We start from the raw sequence: 18,107 nt of genomic DNA, 5'->3' as shown, positions 1-18,107 counted from the left end.
TGTAATCAGAGGAATACTGTTTCGGGATTATTGGCTGTGTGTGGTCTGTGGCCCTGGAACAGAATGGAGTTAAATGGCCACAGGGGGATTAAGTTATGAGGTTGGCATTTTTCACACCGTTAATATATTTTGGCTAATTGAATTATTAGCCCTAGTCAGAGAAGAGCATTGCATATATCAGTGGTCAGTTAAAGCTATTCCCCAAGGTATTTTTAATCTTAAATGCTAGTCAATTGATATCATTCTTCCCTTTTAGAATTGATATACATCACTTTTATGATATCTTGAGGTTGATGCTTCTCTATTCTCTATAGCTTTTTGCATTAAAAATTAAGCAAGCAGATTAAAAACAAAAGCAAAAAACAGAAACCGTGAGTCACTGGGTTAAAGACCTAAGTGGTACCATAACTCTCTGTAATTACTTGTCCATAGGAGGGATGTATTGAAGTATGAAACTACATGTTTCCTTGATAGTTCCCTGTGCAAATGACTTGTTTTCTCTTTTTATCCCTGGCCCTCCTTCATTAAATCATAAATCTCCCAAGAATAACTCCACACTGTGTGGTGTAGAGGGTCTTACTGCCTTTAGATTAAATCATCTTTGCCTTGCAATTATCTAGATGTTTCAGAAAGAACAAGTGGATCCTCTTCAGATGAAATTACAGCAGGTGAATGGAATTGGCCAGGGATTGATTCAGAGTGCTGGAAAAAACTGTGATGTGCAAGGTTTGGAACATGACATGGAAGAGATCAATGCTCGATGGAACACGCTGAATAAAAAAGTGAGTGGCGATGAGGGTTAAGAGTGTCCTGGGAACAGAGGGTATAGAGAAGAGAGATCTAAATCTAAGTTTGCCCTGGAACCTGAATGCAAATAAAAATTTACCAGTTGCATTCTGTAGTTGGGAAGAGGGGTCAGTAGAAATTTAAAAAGCTCTCTCATTTCTCAAAATGAGCCTCTGTGTCTGTGATACAGGTTGCACAAAGAATTGCACAACTGCAGGAGGCTTTGTTGCATTGTGGGAAGTTTCAAGATGCCTTGGAGCCATTGCTCAGCTGGTTGGCAGACACTGAGGAGCTCATAGCCAATCAGAAACCTCCATCTGCTGAGTATAAAGTGGTGAAAGCACAGATCCAAGAACAGAAGGTGAGTGAGAATGTTGGGACAGTGAACTGTAACAGCCGTAGGGAGTGGCAGACAACGTATTTGCTTACAGTTTAAGGAGCATATTCAGGAGTTTCAGTAGAATCCTAACCTACTTTGTGTGATCCTGAAAAGAAAGGTGGAAATTGATTTTCATCATCTTACTTTAATCTACTGATTTACTGTGGCTTATATTGGACTGAACAATCCTATTTCAGTATTTCAGTCACAGCTTTTATCTTAAGAGATTTATGGTGTTTTCAGGGTCAGCAATATTCTAAATAATGTTCTATATCATGTATACGGTTCTGTCTATATTTTTTGTTGGCTTAATTTCCATTTCAGTGCATTTTTCTCTTGGTTCAAAGTAAGTTCCCTGTAAGTCACATAATGACAGTCACTGCTCCATTTAAAAACTTAAGTGGATGAAAAGTTTATGTGGGTGGTAGGAACTATGCTGTGTCTCATGTTTTTGCCTCAGGATGAAAAAAATACTTCAGTTAAACTTAGGGTTTGGCAGGGTGGGGTTATTTGGATTTTTTTGTTGGGTTTTTTCTTCCTCATTTCAGATTTTAAAGTGACCCCGTGTTACCACTTTTCATTCTCTTTAACCGTGTATTCACTAGTTGCTCCAGCGGCTCTTAGATGATCGAAAGGCCACAGTAGAGATGCTTCAAGCAGAAGGAGGCAGAATAGCCCAGTCAGCTGAGCTGGCTGATAGAGAGAAAATTACTGGACAGTTGGAGAGTCTTGAAAGTAGATGGACTGGACTGCTCAGCAAGGCAGCGGCCAGGTAAGGCCAAAGGGTTTTTGAGGCATGGGTCAGAGAATGCTTGTTTCGTCCTATTTTGGACTTGCTATCACCGAGGTGCTCTAAAAGCTCCTGGATGATTCATACAGGAGCTTTGGAAGGTATTTAATGGCTTTTATCTTGGAGAGGGATAAGTTTTTAGAGATGATCCTCATAACCATAATAATTCTCAGGAAATGAGCCTCAGGTACTCCATAAATTTCTGAGAACTGGAAGATTCATTGCTCTGCATTGTTGTTCTGCTGCAGTATGACAGACGCAGACTCCTACAATCCAGCCAAGTTATTTTCTGAATTTTTAAAGCAGATTTTTTTCCTTTCATATTTATAAATAATGCTTTTGATCCTTGGACCTGAAATTTATCATATTTCTTTTCTGTTAGCTTGTCCTAATATTAGATGTTTTTGCATCTAGGAGTTAGTCTGTGGTTCTGTTCAATATACGGACATTCAAAAGTGTAGACTTTCTTCAATAAATGGCCAAAAGTCAGGCCTCCTCCTCCAAGGAAGTACTTTCTCTTTCCATAGCTATAAGTTACCCCAATGACATTTGAGCTTAATAAGTCACACGAATGTCTTTACTCTGGGATTATACTGTCCCCAGTTTTGAGAATAAATGCCAGCTAATCAGAAATTAGCATGAGCGTAGTAGAGTTGATTGTGTATTATTGCATCCTTTCGGTTTTCTAGGTAGCCAACAGCAGTCTTCAAACAACTCCCTCTTCAGTCTCTTTACTCCCACCTGCCCATGGCTTGCTTATTTCTTATCTGAGTTACCAAGTATTGCCTACCCATGTTAGTACCCAAAATGAAAGAGTTCAACTTTTTATTTCCAAATTGCACTTTTTATCTTCTCTCTCTCTGTGTCCATTTCCACCAACAGTACCATTAACCTTCCAGTTACTTAGGCTTAAAACCTCAACCCCATTTTTACCTTCCCCCCTGCTTTGTATCCCACATCTATCAGGATGCTAAATTCTGTCCATTTTACTTCTACAGTGTCTTTCCTATCCATCCGTTCCTCTGATTCCCCCTCACCTACCTCTGTTCATGACTTACCAGCTCTCACCTGGACTAGTTCACAGGAGGTGACTCACCTGAGGTAGCTTCCTAGCTAACTAATCACTTATCACTCTACTGCCACTTACCCTCAGCCTTCTCCTCTTTGTGTGCTCAGAAACATTTAATGACTCCCTGTGGCCTATAAAATAAAATCTAAGCCCTTTAACTCAACATTCAAAGCCCTCTACCATCTGGCCCTAACCTACCTTTCTTAGTTTCCAATATTCTTTTCACTCCTTGTATTATAGGTAAAGTAAGCCATATTCTATTCTTCAGTATCTTCTATCAGTTTCCTAATTCTTCTATGAAGGTTTTCTTTATTCCCCAAGCATAGAATAACTTCACCTTCCTCTTAACTGCCATAGCTATCTGTACCTTGTATTATAGTCATTATTTTATGTACTTATCTCCCAGGTCCATAAGGTCGTTAAAGTCAGGATCTGTTTCTAAAGTATCTTTTTATGATTCTTTCCTTCTACCCCACCTGCTTCCATCCTCTTAGTCTAACAAAGCTTCTGGGCCAATATTTTAAAGAGAAATACCAAGAGCAGCTTCATTTTTATATCCAAAAATCTTTTATTTCAATTCTTTAATGTTGGATTTTTGATGCCTCTAAATTATTTTAGCGTTTCTCTTTGCTACCCCAAATCCTATTACATTGAGTTCTTCAGACTTTCAGATTCCAAAATCAGAGATGAGGCAGAAAGACATAGAAATTAGTGGCACTTTTTTTAAATGAAATTTTAGTTTAATAATCTTTAAGATTATATGTCTTAGTTGTCTTAATTAAAGATGTATTTTGAAAGCTGGCATAAACTAAGAAAGGAAATTCTATACTTTACATTGACATTTAAAAATAGCATCTAGAAATACTTTTTTCTTTCTATTTAAACTTAATTGAATTTCCAGATAATTAAAATGGCAAATCTTTATATTTAAATCATTTCTTATTAAAATTAGTTTGTCCAGGGTACCCAGCGTAGGACCTGGCACGAAGTATGTGTTCAGTAAAGGTTTGCTGAACTAAAGTATATCATATACCCCCAGGCCTTTTGAAATGACATTGCATTTAGTCTGTTCTTAATGACTGAAAGTCATCATTATGGCCTTTCATTATTAATTTCAATAATAAAATTCATCTTTATGCTAATACAGTTCTGGGGTTGTTTTCTATCTCTTTTAGCAGGCTGCCTCCAACATTCAGGCTTCTTTTTCCTTTTGTAATTTGCTACTTTTAATCTATCGGGTGCTTGAAATCCAAGCTCAGTGTGGATGTTATATTAAATAAGATTTAAGATTCCAAGTGAGCTATAAAGTCTGTAGTTCTTTGGGCTGCCATTTGTGTTTGCAAATTCAGCTTAGTCTGAGATCATTTTTTGCCTTAATCTGGATTCAAAGTTATGGCTGGACTTGAAATTACTAGAAACCTGACTGGATTTGGGGAGATAGGAAGAGACTTTTAGTTCATAGTCTGCCTTTGCTCTTCAAATGTTCTCTGCTCTTGCCTCACAAATGAAGGTAGCAGTGACAGAAATGAAGACCGGTGATTTTTTTTTTGACTCTTTTAAACTTTATTTTGGTCATGTGTTCAGATGGTGCAGGTGCTACTTTCCATAGGAAAAAGAGCTTTGGAAAGTCTGATTCTGGTTTTCATTGTATTATGGCTACTCACTGAGTGACTTGGACAAATCTTTCTTTAACCCTTCAGGGTCTGTCTGCTCTTTTGTAATAGTGGGATCTTTATTCTGCCTACCTTGCCAAGGTTACGACAGAATCAAAATAAAGCAATGCTTGTGACTACCTTTACAACAGTAAAGTGGGGGCCAGCCCCATGGCCGAATGGTTAAGTTCCTGAGCTCTGCTTCGGCGGCCCAGGGTTTTGCCGGTTCGGATCCTGGGTGCCGACATGGCACCGCTCATCAGGCCACACTGAGGTGGCATCCCACATGCCACAACTAGACGGACCCACAACTAAAATATACAACTATGTACCAGGGGGCTTTGGGAGAAAAAGGAAAAAATAAAATCTTTAAAAAAAAAACCAGTAAAGTGTGTTCTGTTTACTATTGAAGTTTAAAATGTATCTAGTAAAGATGGGTCCTTTACTGAATATAGTACTGTTATCAGACTTAATGTGACTTTTTGCCTGAGCAGCTTGTTCTATATATTTGTGTAGGCAAAAACAGCTGGAAGATATCCTGGTTCTGGCCAAACAATTTCATGAGACAGCTGAGCCTATTTCTGACTTCTTATCTGTCACAGAGAAAAAGCTCGCTAACTCAGAACCTGTTGGCACTCAGACTGCCAAAATACAGCAGCAGATCATTCGGCACAAGGTAGGAAGTAGTTATGGTAGATGGAAACACACAACTGGAATTGGAAAGTCTAGAAATTAGAAAACCGCCTGCAGTGTTCTAGAAAATGTGTTTTGTGGGGTTTTGTAAGTTTAATTTAAAATATGGTCAAATTATTAATTGGAATATTCACATCCTTGAAGTAAAAATAGAAATCAACTAATAGGCTACCATCAAAAAAAAGCTTTTGTTCTCAATTTTTATATTATGTTTGCCTTTCAGTAGGTGAACTTTTTATATTATTATTTAATTCATTAGATCATTTGTTATTCATTGTTTTATGTTTACTTTTCATTTATTTTGTTTCTGTTATTCACTTTTCCATCTGAATTTCCAGGCTCTGGAGGAAGAAATAGAAAGCCATGCAACAGATGTGCACCAGGCAGTCAAAATTGGGCAGTCCCTCTCCTCCCTGACATGCTCTGCAGAACAGGGCGTGCTCTCAGAAAAGCTAGACTCATTGCAGGCCCGATACTGTGAGATTCAAGACCGGTGCTGTCGGAAAGCAGCCCTGCTTGAACAAGCACTGTCTAACGCTAGGCTTTTCGGGGAGGATGAGGTGGAGGTGCTCAACTGGCTGGCTGAGGTTGAGGACAAGCTCAGTTCAGTGTTCGTAAAGGATTACAGACAGGATGTCCTGCAGAAACAGCATGCTGATCACCTGGTATTCATGTTTTCCATTCTTACTGGTTATGTTACTAAATTATTTTGTAATTTTGATTTATGTTTCTTTTCACTTCTTTTTCTTTTTAATTTCAAACATTTCAACTTTATATACAAGTTCGTATTTATAGACTTGTTGCTAAGGACTAAACTGTTTTTTGATGAGTCCGTGGGAATACTTGTATTTAACAAACTGAATCAATAATTCTAGAAGATGATCCAGAGTATAGTCAGGGGCCATCTCAATTCCACCTCCTGTTTTACATCATTAGGTACTATATTACTCAGTTTCCATTTAAGCGATTGTATGAGAGAGAATGTACTTTAACAAAGCCAGATTACCTAAATACTGCCCAGGGTTTGGTAATATAGCTGTAACTTTTAAAATATTTCTAGATATATGTTCAAATTCCAGGCATTCTGTGTCATCTTAGTAGAAAGAAAAATTTGCCATTTTTATGAAATTTCTTTGGGGATGGTAAAAATAGGCAAAGCAGTTTTTATTTTTAATAATCTAAGATTCTTCTGCTTCATTGACTTCAAATATTAAGAGTTGTTACTGGGATCCTAACTTAGCCTGTTCTTGCTTTCTTCTTGAACTCTCCGTCTGATTCTTTGTTGTGGAATTAGTAGACTTTTTGCTGAATTCTACTTCTACCTTGGGTTCAGGTTAGATACCAGTAGATTGGTAAAGCTAATTTAATCCTCAATCTCTTGTCATCCACTACGAAGGAAAGCTCACCTATAAGTATCTGATTTAATTATTTTGAGTAATTAATGGGACAACAAGGGATAATGCAGGAATCAAATACCTGACTTTTAAAGTAAAGTAGTATTCATCTCTTTAAATTTGGCCTCTTAAAGGTCTCACATTTCTTTCCCTTTCTTGTGCCATAGTTTTAGGATTAATGGTATTCTTTCCTTTCAGGCTTTAAATGAAGAAATTGTTAATAGAAAGAAGAATGTAGATCAAGCTATTAAAAATGGTCAGGCTCTTCTAAAACAAACCACAGGTACTTTGAAAAGTGCATCTTTTAGCACCTCTATGGTCAACAGACAATCGCATATCCAGAGAAGTAAACACCCTGCACTGGCCACTTCGCTTTGTATGTAGGAGGTTACTATTCACTGATTTTATTACCACGTGCTCCTGGGAAGCTGGCTGCCTGGGTTTCTGTTTCCTGTTAAATCTTTTAAAAACTAGAAGCTTTGTTGTCTCACATCTGATTATAGATGATAACTCCCCCTGCCCTTCAATATGTCAAATGCCAGCATTCACTGAAAGGTACTGGGAACATCTAGAAACACCTGCAGACCAAGTCAGATCTTAATAATCTCAGAAGTGGCTTCTTTTATCACTTGAAAGATTTATTTCCCACCTCCTTTAGTGTGAGACGCTAGGTGAAATCACTATGATAGAGAGAGCTCCTGTATAAAATTGAAGCTCTGATTTGAAGAAAGGGGGATTAAAGGGACTTCCTCATACCCAGAAAGGGACTCCCTCATGTCCTCTTAAATATGAATAATTGTGTGCTGTCTCCCACAGGTGAAGAAGTATTGCTTATCCAAGAGAAGCTGGACGGAATAAAGACTCGCTATGCAGACATCACAGTCACTAGCTCCAAGGCCCTCAGAACTTTAGAGCAAGCCCGGCAGCTGGCCACCAAGTTCCAGTCTACTTATGAGGAACTGACCGGGTGGCTGAGGGAGGTGGAGGAGGAACTGGCAGCCAGTGGAGGACAGTCTCCCACAGGAGAGCAAATACCCCAGTTTCAGCAAAGACAGAAGGTGAGCTGTCATTTCACACTGTAAATGGAAAAAAGTTTTCCTTTGAGTCAGAATCTTTAGGTTCAGATTTTTAAGTTTCATCACCAACTAGCTTTACCTTAAATTTGAACCAAAAATTTCTGCCTACCTCCTTTCTTGTTTACTCGTGGACAATAAGATTTTACATAAAGCCGGCCCAAATAAGACCACCTGTTATGGGCTGAAGAAGAAAAAAGATTGAATCCCAATCCCTAGGAAGTTTGCTTCGTGTGTAACATTTTAGCATTTGCTTTCACGATTCATTCTCTAAAGAGTGCTTCATGGTTATGTTTGATTCTCTGTAGGATCTAGTGTAGTTCTCAATGTACAGAAATACTGTGCAGGTGCTTGTTGAGTTAAATGCCTATGGTTTAAAGCATTATTTATCATTTCTATTGAAGTACAGAGAAAAAAGAAAGCAGCACTATTTGTTTTACCCAGAGACAGTCTGGGTCAAGACTCACAGTTCTAAGCAGCAGCTAAGCCTAAAGTCAGGCTGTGGAATGATTGAAAAATCTGAGACAAGAAAAAAATAAGTCAAGGAAGGAGGTCAGAGCCCTGCTGGGATGTGTGGTAGAGATAGCACTTTTCACCCCGCACAGCTGCTAATGTGCTTAATTTAGCAAGGTATGGCCTGAAAACTTTTTTCCCCTCCTTAGGAATTGAAGAAGGAGGTCATGGAGCACAGGCTGGTGTTGGACACAGTGAATGAAGTGAGCCGTGCTCTCTTAGAGCTGGTGCCCTGGAGAGCCAGAGAAGGGCTGGATAAACTTGTGTCCGATGCCAACGAGCAGTACAAGCTGGTCAGTGACACTATTGGACAAAGGGTGGATGAAATTGATGCTGCTATTCAGAGATCACAACAGGTAATGTTTATAATACTCCTGCTTTAATGTTTTAGGCAGTAGGGGTATATGTGTGAGGTACAAAACTATGTCCCACATAAATACAGGCTCAGAAATAGGAGTAATGAGATCAAGTTAAATCTGATACAACATATTATTTCAGTGGTAAGAAGTGATTGGGTAAAGGTATGTGAGGATGGATCTAGTTTGACTCAAAATACTTGATCTTTGTGAGTAGAGAACTTGGAGAAGAATCTTTATGAGCCCTCTTCTTAGCTAATGCCCTCTAAGAGGCAGATGGTGATGAGAGTAGATGATATCTAGACCCAAAAGGGCTAAATGTATCACAATCTTAGTTTGACATAATCAACTGTTTTAGCATTAGATGGAAGAGGGGAAGGAACCAGCAACTATAATTGCTATCAAATATGCTAACCGAAATAGCAGAGCCATCCAAAATAAAACCCTCCCAGTAAACACAGGTGTCATATTTCCCTCGATCTTTTTTCCTTGCTGCTTTCTGGAAAGTTATTTGTTTTTCTTTGTATCTGGATATGCACCTATTAATGTGCCATGGTGCAGGAAATAAATTAATACAAAAAGCCTCCTTGACTTCATAGTGATAAGCAAATGCTTTGTAAACCACACAAAAGTTTGCTCTAACTCCAAGTGCATCCCCAATATGTTTTCATTGATGTCCCTAGTCTTGGCCGGGTATTTCAGTATGAAATTTATCGTGCTTAGGAGAAACTTACTTTTCTCCTTAAATATTAGCGTAGGTTGGCAGAGTTGAATAGGAAGAGATAAACGATTGAGGGACCCTCATCAAACAGCAGTCACATGAACAGCACAACATGTTCTTGGTTTTCCTTTGTTATTGCCTAACTGTTGAAAGGTTTGGTGTTCTCGTGGGGTCGTACACTTCTTGAGCTGAGTAAGTATTTCGAAGTTAAGTTGACTCAGCTGTCTGCTGCCATGTTATGTTTATATTTAAACATATGACTAAAACTATTGTTCAGTCTATGGGTAAGAAAGAGGATTAACAGGAAGAGAACACAGTCTCCTAAAAGCACTCTGATTAGAGGTATACTTCTTTTTGAGAGTGTCAGTTTCCATTGTTGTTTCTAGCTGTTGGACCACTAATTGGGTTCTGGAACTTCTTTCTGAAGAAGTTGAAATAGGATCAACTCATATTTGTTGAGGTATAAAATCAGTTCTAAATTGTCTACATCTTGATTTGTGATTTAATGAAATTCTCCCCAGTTTGGGCTTTACTTAGTGAGATATAAACTGTATTACTGAAGATCCAGGTCTGTGTTGAATAAATTATAATTCTGAGAAGGAGGACCTTGGCTCTATGTAATTTGTTCCTTTTCTTCAATATGTCTATTAGTATGAGCAAGCTGCTGATGCAGAACTAGCTTGGGTTGCTGAAACAAAACGGAAACTGATGGCCCTGGGTCCAATTCGCCTGGAACAGGACCAGACCACAGCTCAGCTGCAAGTACAGAAGGTGAGTATAACACTGATGTGTCCACTGTGCCCTGAGCAAGTGTAATCATCTGTAGCTTAGAGTGACTAGGAGAGAGTTTCTGGCTATCCCAAGTCAAGTGGGATGATTCAATGTCATGATGGTGGATAGAGATTAATTTTATAAATATTTGGTTAGGATAAGAAAGAGATTAAGAGATTTTTTGCTTTGTGAAAAGGGAGAAAAAGGCTCTTTAATCCAGGAAAGAACAGTTAGCAATTTTCTGGATGATTTTTAGGAGAGAAGGTATTTTGTAAGGTACTAAAAGATAAGCATTGAAGATGTGTGGATAAGCAAAGTGTCAGACTCTGTCAGAACAATTTTTGATGTGGCTTTATTAAAGCAAGGAATTTTTCATAGGTTGTGTGTAGCTTTTCACTAACACATGCTTGGGGGCCTTTTACTTCTTAACTATATTTTCCTTTTCAAAGGCTTTCTCCATTGACATCATTCGACACAAAGATTCAATGGATGAACTCTTCAGTCATCGTGGTGAAATCTTTGGCACGTGTGGGGAGGAGCAAAAAGCTGTATTACAGGTGAATTACATTTATTTATTCACCATTTCTTGTCTTGATCATGGTGAATCAGAAGTACAATTGAAAATGATAGTTTAGGGGGCCAGCCCTGTGGTTGAGTGGTTAAGTTCACACGCTTCACTTCAGCGGCCCAGGGTTTCGCCAGTGTGGATCCTGGGCATGGACATGGCACTGCTCATCTAGGCCATGCTGAGGCAGGATCCCACATGCCACAACTAGAAGGACCCACAACTAAAAAATATGCAGCTATGTACCCAGGGGCTCTGGGGAGAAAAAGGAAAAGTAAAATCTTTAAAAAAAAAAAAAAGAGGGGCTGGCCCAGTGGCGCAGTGGTTAAATGCACATGTTCCACTTGGTGGCCCGGGGTTTGCCAGTTCAGATCCCAGGTGCGGACATGGCACCGCTGGGCACGCCATGCTGTGGTAGGCATCCCACATATAAAGTTGAGGAAGATGGGCATGGATGTTAGCTCAGGGCCGGCCTTCCTCAGCAAAAAGAGGAGGATGGGCAGCAGTTGGCTCAGGGCTAATCTTCCTAAAAAAAATAAAAAGAAAAGAAAAGAAAATGATAGTTTAAGATTTTTTCCCCCTCTATTACTGATAGTGGTATTAAGGTCCAACTTGATGTTCTGGAGAATTCAGGCTCCTAACCCTGTGTTCACAAATATCTAAACAGTCATATTGCATAATGTGAAATATATTGCAAATCCATCTTCTTTATAATAGGAATTGCTACTTACCTTCAGTCCATAAGGAGTGATCTTTGAGTTACCTTTCCAGGTATCTGTGATAGATTTTTCAGAACCATGTGCAGATATTAATTCCTTGTTCAGACCCTTCTAAAAGATCATACCCATTTCTAAAAGGGTTGGCCAAGGGAGTTAGTTTGTAGACCAGTTTTATTTGTTTTTTGTAAAGGGTATGGTTAGCCACTGTTTCCTCAGAAATCTTCATAAATTGATTAAGCTATTCACCCTAAACATATGAAACATAAATGCCAAGTTTGTGGAAACTTTTTTATGAGGAAAAAAGACCAGTGAAAATTGACGGACAAAGACTATCATAGCCCCTGAGATGTTCAGTCTTAAACTAACCCATTGTAATAATGCTGTATCTAAAGTTGTGTGTCATCACTAAAAGGTTAATTTTGCTGTGTTGTGCTTGTCTGTTTTACTATCTTTGAAACTACTTTAATATTTAAAAAATTCTAGAAATAATACTTTGATAGGAAAATTAGAAAATTCAGATAAAATAAAAATCACTTGTAATCTTACTAGATTAACCCATTTTTTTAACATTTTAGTGTGTGTTCCTTTAGGCTTTTTAATGTACATTTTTTCTTAAAAGAAGTAATAATATTTACACTTTTTATTGTTGTTCATAGGAAAAGACAGAGTCTCTAATACAGCAATATGAAGCCATTAGTCTGCTCAATTCCGAGCGTTATGCCCGCCTAGAACGGGCGCAGGTCTTGGTGAACCAGTTTTGGGAAACTCATGAAGAGCTCAGCCCCTGGATTGAAGAAACTCGAGCGCTAATAGCACAATTACCTCCTCCAGCTATTGATCATGAGCAGCTCAGGCAGCAGCAAGAGGAAATGAGGGTAAGGAGCCTGCCAAGTTTTGTTTAATCGCAGAACTGAACATGGGCTTCACAATTTATTCAAAAACAACACATTTATTGGTGCCTACCAGGTGTAAGTTTATGTTATGAAGTTAATTCTTTATCAGTTAGAATTTCTTTGCACCATAAAAATACATATCTGAATTATTTCCTTTGTCCTTAATGTGAGTCAAAGAATAAGATGAAGATGTCAGAAGCCTGGGTGTTACAGAAGTGAAAAACTAAGTAAACCTCAAGGGAATTTAAAATCTTTCCAGGGACAGTGGGGTGTTGTTAGAGTTGGTGTTGGGGGTTGGGTTCTTTCCATTTAGTTAGGCCCCAACTGGAGTGAGAGCCAGGAAGGAATGTCAGAGAGCGTTCGCTGCACATAGTTAAGATGAAAGGGAAATTTGCAGACACTTCAGTTAAAGGTATTACCGTGAAAGATATTTTAATGTTTATCTTATTTGTGGTTTATGGCTTGTGCCTATTCCTATCTCTGTATTCCTGTAAATGGAAGGATGTAAACTGAAAGTAGCCAGCAGTAAAGTCAAGGAGTGGATGGATTACCAGAAATGTTGCTTATTTGTACCTTGTCCTGCTTAGTGTCTCTCAGTCTGGAGAGGGAAACAGATATTAAACCATGTAAATTACAGTATGGTACGTAGAAGCATTTATGTGTGCAGAAGAGGGTGGAATAAATTTGTACTGTGGGGGAGAGTCAGGATGTGTCCGGGAAGACTTCTTGGGTGATAGGATGCCTGAACTGGCTTTTTAAAATTAACAGGATTAGGTAGTTTCAAGAGACCAAGACTTAGATGGGTTTTTTTTCCTTCCATAAATGGTGAGATGCTGGGACTTGCTGGTTTTTAGCAATTAGATTTGTTCCTTTCAAAGTTGCTGTGAGCTCTGATCAAAGTATTTAAGCAAATAAACTGGTATAAAAAAGCTCATTTTATTGTAATCCTTGTTTTTTTACGTAGCAATTAAGGGAATCCATTGCTGAACACAAACCTCATATTGATAAGCTGCTGAAGATAGGCCCACAACTAAAGGAGTTAAACCCTGAAGAGGGGGAAATGGTAGAAGAAAAATACCAAAAAGCAGAAAACATGTATGCCCAAATAAAAGAGGAGGTGCGCCAGCGGGCGCTGGCCCTGGACGAGGCTGTTTCCCAGTCGGCTCAGGTATGTGTGTTGTCTTAAACTCATGTAATCTTCAACTGTCCTTTAGTTTAAGCAAGAGGTTTCTGTATCAGGTATGCCTCCACTCAGGAATGTCTATACCAGCATGCTGATGATACATTATCAATAGACTAGGAACCTTTGCCTCTCTGCATTTTCATTCCAAGAAACATTGGTATACTGACCCTGTAAGGAGGGTAAAATGCATCTTGGCTGGTTTATATTGTCTGTTGACAGCTTCCTTGAAAACTTTATATTGTGATGATCCTTTAGCAGGGATGATTTTGGGTAAATTCCTCTTGAAGCAACAAATGCCTCACAAAAAGTCAGATTCCTATTATGCCTATTATTTTCAAGATTTAGAAGACAGCACATTAGTTTTCTTCCTTAGGAGGCCACCAGCTAGCTCCTAGTTCAGAGCAAGATGCTTGAGTGGGGAGAAGTAAGAGTCAAAGAGAAACATGAACCACCAGCAGTGGAGTTTAAAGCATGTAACTACATACTTTTCAACTAATATATTACTATTAGTGATACTTTTGTCATGTCTGGGTATTTTATTCCTATGTTTAGTCAATATTCTTGGTTAATATTTGTACTTACTCAAGTTTTTCCCCCCACCTTCCGTCCCATCTCTCACTCACATTGTGGAATGTGTTACTTTGTGTTGTTGCTGCCTGCTCCTGTCTTCCCCACATCGTCACATTTCATTGTTGTGTTGACTGCGCCCACCATTACAGATTACAGAGGTAAGGTACCCACCCCCATTGGGATTAGGGTGTTCTTATGAAGCTGAGAATTGAGAGGATTACCTATAAGGAAATTTCACTTAACTTTAGTGGAATAAATTTTGTTAGTGCAGTTTATTATGCCAGTGTCATTTGGGGCAGAATCTAGAAATGAAGGAGTGATGGGAAGAAAATCCCACGTTATTTCCTGTAGGACACTTACAATTGACAAGGCTTATTTTAATTAATGAATCCAGAGTTGGTTTTAGATAGCTTTTTTAGGGACCAAACTTATCTGTTCTGCTCCCTTTTCTCCCCTCTCTGCTTCAGATTATAAATGAAAATTTTATAATTTTAGGCATGTTATTCAAAGTATCAGAAAAGTGGAAAGATAATTGTTCTTTTAGAATAACATTAGATTTGGCCTTCTTTGATTACCTTTCATCATGCTAGCATTTTCCTTTCTTACTGTTACTTATGGTGGGTTGTTAAATTGCATGCCATGATACTTTTAAACTCCAAGTTATGTAGCATGTTGAGTTTCCCATTCATTTACACAGTTGGTAGAGGGCTTCTAACTTGTCTAATGTATTGCATGCAACTGTCATCTGAGATGTTGACACACAGACTCACCAGTTTCATAGTCTTGTCCCTTTCTCGTCACGTTGGTTGGAATAGGGGAAGTATTGTGGCAGCACTAATGATTTGAGTTGATTTCTGGTATATTACTTAATATCTTTTTGATTTTTCAAATAAACATGTGCTTTCTTTTTCTGGTGGGCCGGCTGTGGTGTACCATACCCAAACAGTTTCTTAGCCAAACCCAATACTTGACAGCCAACAGGCTAGGCTGAGCACAGGTTATCCTAAGCAGTAGTAGATTTATGCCTTGGCCATATTCCCTAACATTTTCCCCAGAAGTGTGATGAAGTATTCCTGTGATGGCTAATGATCTACCGTTTGTTTAGTTCCATGATAAAATTGAGCCCATGTTGGAGACTCTGGAGAATCTTTCCTCTCGCCTGCGTATGCCACCACTGATCCCTGCTGAAGTAGACAAGATCAGAGAGTGCATCAGCGACAATAAGAGTGCCACCATGGAGCTAGAAAAACTGCAGCCTTCTTTTGAGGCCCTGAAGCGCCGCGGAGAAGAGCTCATTGGGCGATCTCAGGGAGCTGACAAGGATCTGGCTGCAAAAGGTACTTGATGAATCTAGTTATTTTTTAAAGAAAATCAATAGAATAAATTCTAGGCTGTGGTTACCTCCAGCATCCTGCCAGATGTGTTTCATTGAGTGTAAAGGCAGTCCCCAAGTAATGAGTATTCTACAAAGTCATTTGGAAGTCATTTAGAATTCAGAACACGTCTCCCCATTGAAACAAGATTACAATTGGTAGTTAGATTCCCAGGCCAGGAAACAAATGCTCCTTTAACCCCTTATATGAGTAAACTGTAGTATCAATGGTGGGTAGAACATAACGACCTTTTATAACACTTTCCATGGGAAACATAGCAAGTTCAACACAGAACACTGGAAATCAAGTCTCATCTCAGCTCCTTTGTAAGTTAGGGGTTTTGTTACTTAGCAGTACCTTTATATTAGATGATAACTCATTTCCAGACTACTTCTGTGATCTCTTTATGTGGGAGACCAACATAAGTGGAAAATGCAAATGTGGAAATAATAATAATAATAAAGCTGAGGTAGAAAACTATCACAACTAATATACAACTATGTACCCGGGGGCTTTGGGGAGAAAAAGGAAAAAAATAAAATCTTAAAAAAAAAAAAAAGAAAACTATCCTTCAGTTATAAATTTTTAGAGCTTTTTTTAAAAGATAATTTCAGTGAAAACATGAGAATTAGATGTAATTTCTCATGAGGCTGATTTCAGGTACTTAGAGAAGTCTTATTCACTCTTTACCCCTCAGAAATCCAGGACAAATTGGATCAAATGGTATTCTTCTGGGAGGACATCAAAGCTCGGGCTGAAGAGCGAGAAATTAAATTCCTTGATGTCCTTGAACTAGCAGAGAAGTTCTGGTATGACATGGCAGCTCTCCTGACCACCATCAGAGACACCCAGGACATCGTCCATGACTTGGAAAGCCCTGGCATTGACCCATCTATCATCAAACAACAGGTTGAGGCAGCTGAGGTAAGAAAATAACAAAACGCCTTCTCCTACCTGTCTGTCCTAGAAAAGTGCTTATCCACGTACTTTGTGTTAACTGCTTAGCCAGGCCGAGTGCTGTAAAAGTTTTGTTTTTTTAATTTAATAGGATTTTTGTCCACTTGAAAAAAAATATGCTCTAATTATAGTAAATTTCTTTTTTTTTTTTTACAGTCAAGTTTTACCACTTACAGATTCATATAATTTCCACCAATTGTGATATAGAATGGTTCCATCATGCAAAAGAAGTTGTCTTCAATTTTATTTATTTATTTATTTATTAAGATTTTATTTTTTTCCTTTTTCTCCCCAAAGCCCCCCAGTACATAGTTGTATATTCTTTGTTGTGGGTCCCTTCTAGTTGTGGCATGTGGGACGCTGCCTCAGCATGGTTTGATGAGCAGTGCCATGTCCGCGCCCAGGATTCGAACCAACGAAACTCTGGGCCGCCTGCAGCGGAGCACGTGGACTTAACCACTCGGCCACGGGGCCAGCCCCTTCAATTTTAAACTTAATTCAAATTAGCAGAAGATGCTTAGAAAATCCAGTTTTGCTTTCATTTCTGAATTTAGTCCTCACTACAGTGTACATTATTTCATTTCTTGAGTAACTTTCTTAAATGTAGAAACATAGAAGGTAGAAAAGAAAATAAATTCTAAACTCATCATCCAGTGATGATAATTGTTACTTTGACCTACCTTTTTCTAGTCTTTTTAGGGAGGCTGGTTTTTACCAAATGCATCTCTTGCTTCACTTTGTCCATGTGGCACAAGCCACAGCTGTCTCGATATTATTTCTCTTACGTCTTTCTTTTGTTTCAGCCATTCTCCCTCTCCCAACCCCTGTCCTTGCCAGTCCAAGAACCGCTTTTTAGAATTTGGCACAGAACTGATTTTATTCAAAACTGTATAGCCTACCATTCCTAATATGCTAGTCTCTCAGCTCTTAAATTTGCGACTTGTACTGTATTATTTTACCCTTGATATATTTCTCTGTAATAACTTTCTGGCTATAGATTATAATCTGCTTGGAGGCAGGAAGGGGTGAACTTTGGTAAATTATTGAAGCTCGTTGCACCTTTCCCAGACTGTTTTATGTGTATATAAATGAAAAATAACCAGAGTCTGAAGCTTCACTATTTAGATAAGTGAAATATTAAGAACCATTGAAAGGCTTGTGTGAAACTGACAGTTCTGTTTAGCATCTGCCATTGATGAGGGGCTATAAATTACATTTGTAAAGTTTGGAAAGTTCTGTTCTGCTTTCTGTTTTGACTTATATTCTGTTCATTTACATGTAGACTATTAAGGAAGAGACAGATGGTCTGCATGAGGAATTGGAGTTTATTCGAATCCTTGGAGCAGATTTGATTTTTGCCTGTGGAGAAACTGAGAAGCCCGAAGTGAAGAAGAGCATCGATGAGGTGTGGAGAAATGGATAAAGAGTTCAGACGAAACATTAGCGGGCTCAGACTGAAGAATGGTGTTAATTGAAGAGTCTGATTGACTGTTTTTCCCCTAGATGAACAATGCCTGGGAGAACTTAAACAAAACGTGGAAAGAAAGGCTAGAAAAGCTTGAGGATGCTATGCAAGCCGCTGTGCAGTATCAAGACACTCTTCAGGTGAGAGACCACGAGATGACCACCACAGAAATAGGGGTTCCGTGT

At 38.7% G+C, this 18,107-nt stretch overlaps 1 protein-coding gene across 48 annotated transcripts in view; it reads left to right on the top strand.

Annotated features, from left to right (window-relative positions):
• Positions 1-18,107, top strand: part of MACF1 (microtubule actin crosslinking factor 1) — a 323,887-nt gene that overhangs the window by 269,055 nt on the left and 36,725 nt on the right. For 41 of the 48 annotated variants that reach the window (XR_011436445.1, XR_011436446.1, XR_011436443.1 and 38 more), the window contains 16 exons: positions 621-782; positions 977-1,147; positions 1,771-1,937; positions 5,193-5,352; positions 5,708-6,034; positions 6,962-7,046; positions 7,580-7,821; positions 8,499-8,705; positions 10,078-10,197; positions 10,647-10,754; positions 12,138-12,356; positions 13,339-13,542; positions 15,233-15,464; positions 16,198-16,424; positions 17,740-17,862; positions 17,961-18,062. Coding sequence is in view for 44 of the 48 variants with exons in the window: in XM_070260384.1 (XP_070116485.1) it covers positions 621-782; positions 977-1,147; positions 1,771-1,937; positions 5,193-5,352; positions 5,708-6,034; positions 6,962-7,046; positions 7,580-7,821; positions 8,499-8,705; positions 10,078-10,197; positions 10,647-10,754; positions 12,138-12,356; positions 13,339-13,542; positions 15,233-15,464; positions 16,198-16,424; positions 17,740-17,862; positions 17,961-18,062 (2,856 nt within the window). In the remaining 4 variants the exon portion in view is untranslated. The remainder of the gene's footprint in view (positions 1-620; positions 783-976; positions 1,148-1,770; positions 1,938-5,192; positions 5,353-5,707; positions 6,035-6,961; positions 7,047-7,579; positions 7,822-8,498; positions 8,706-10,077; positions 10,198-10,646; positions 10,755-12,137; positions 12,357-13,338; positions 13,543-15,232; positions 15,465-16,197; positions 16,425-17,739; positions 17,863-17,960; positions 18,063-18,107) is intronic. The other 7 variants (XM_070260396.1, XM_070260401.1, XM_070260394.1 and 4 more) reach the window with 1 other exon arrangement.

This window comes from Equus caballus, chromosome 2 (assembly GCF_041296265.1).
Source record: "Equus caballus isolate H_3958 breed thoroughbred chromosome 2, TB-T2T, whole genome shotgun sequence".
In the NCBI taxonomy this organism is placed as follows: domain Eukaryota; kingdom Metazoa; phylum Chordata; class Mammalia; order Perissodactyla; family Equidae; genus Equus; species Equus caballus.
Note: the sequence above shows the minus strand (reverse complement) of the source record. Positions and strands in the feature narration are given on the sequence as shown.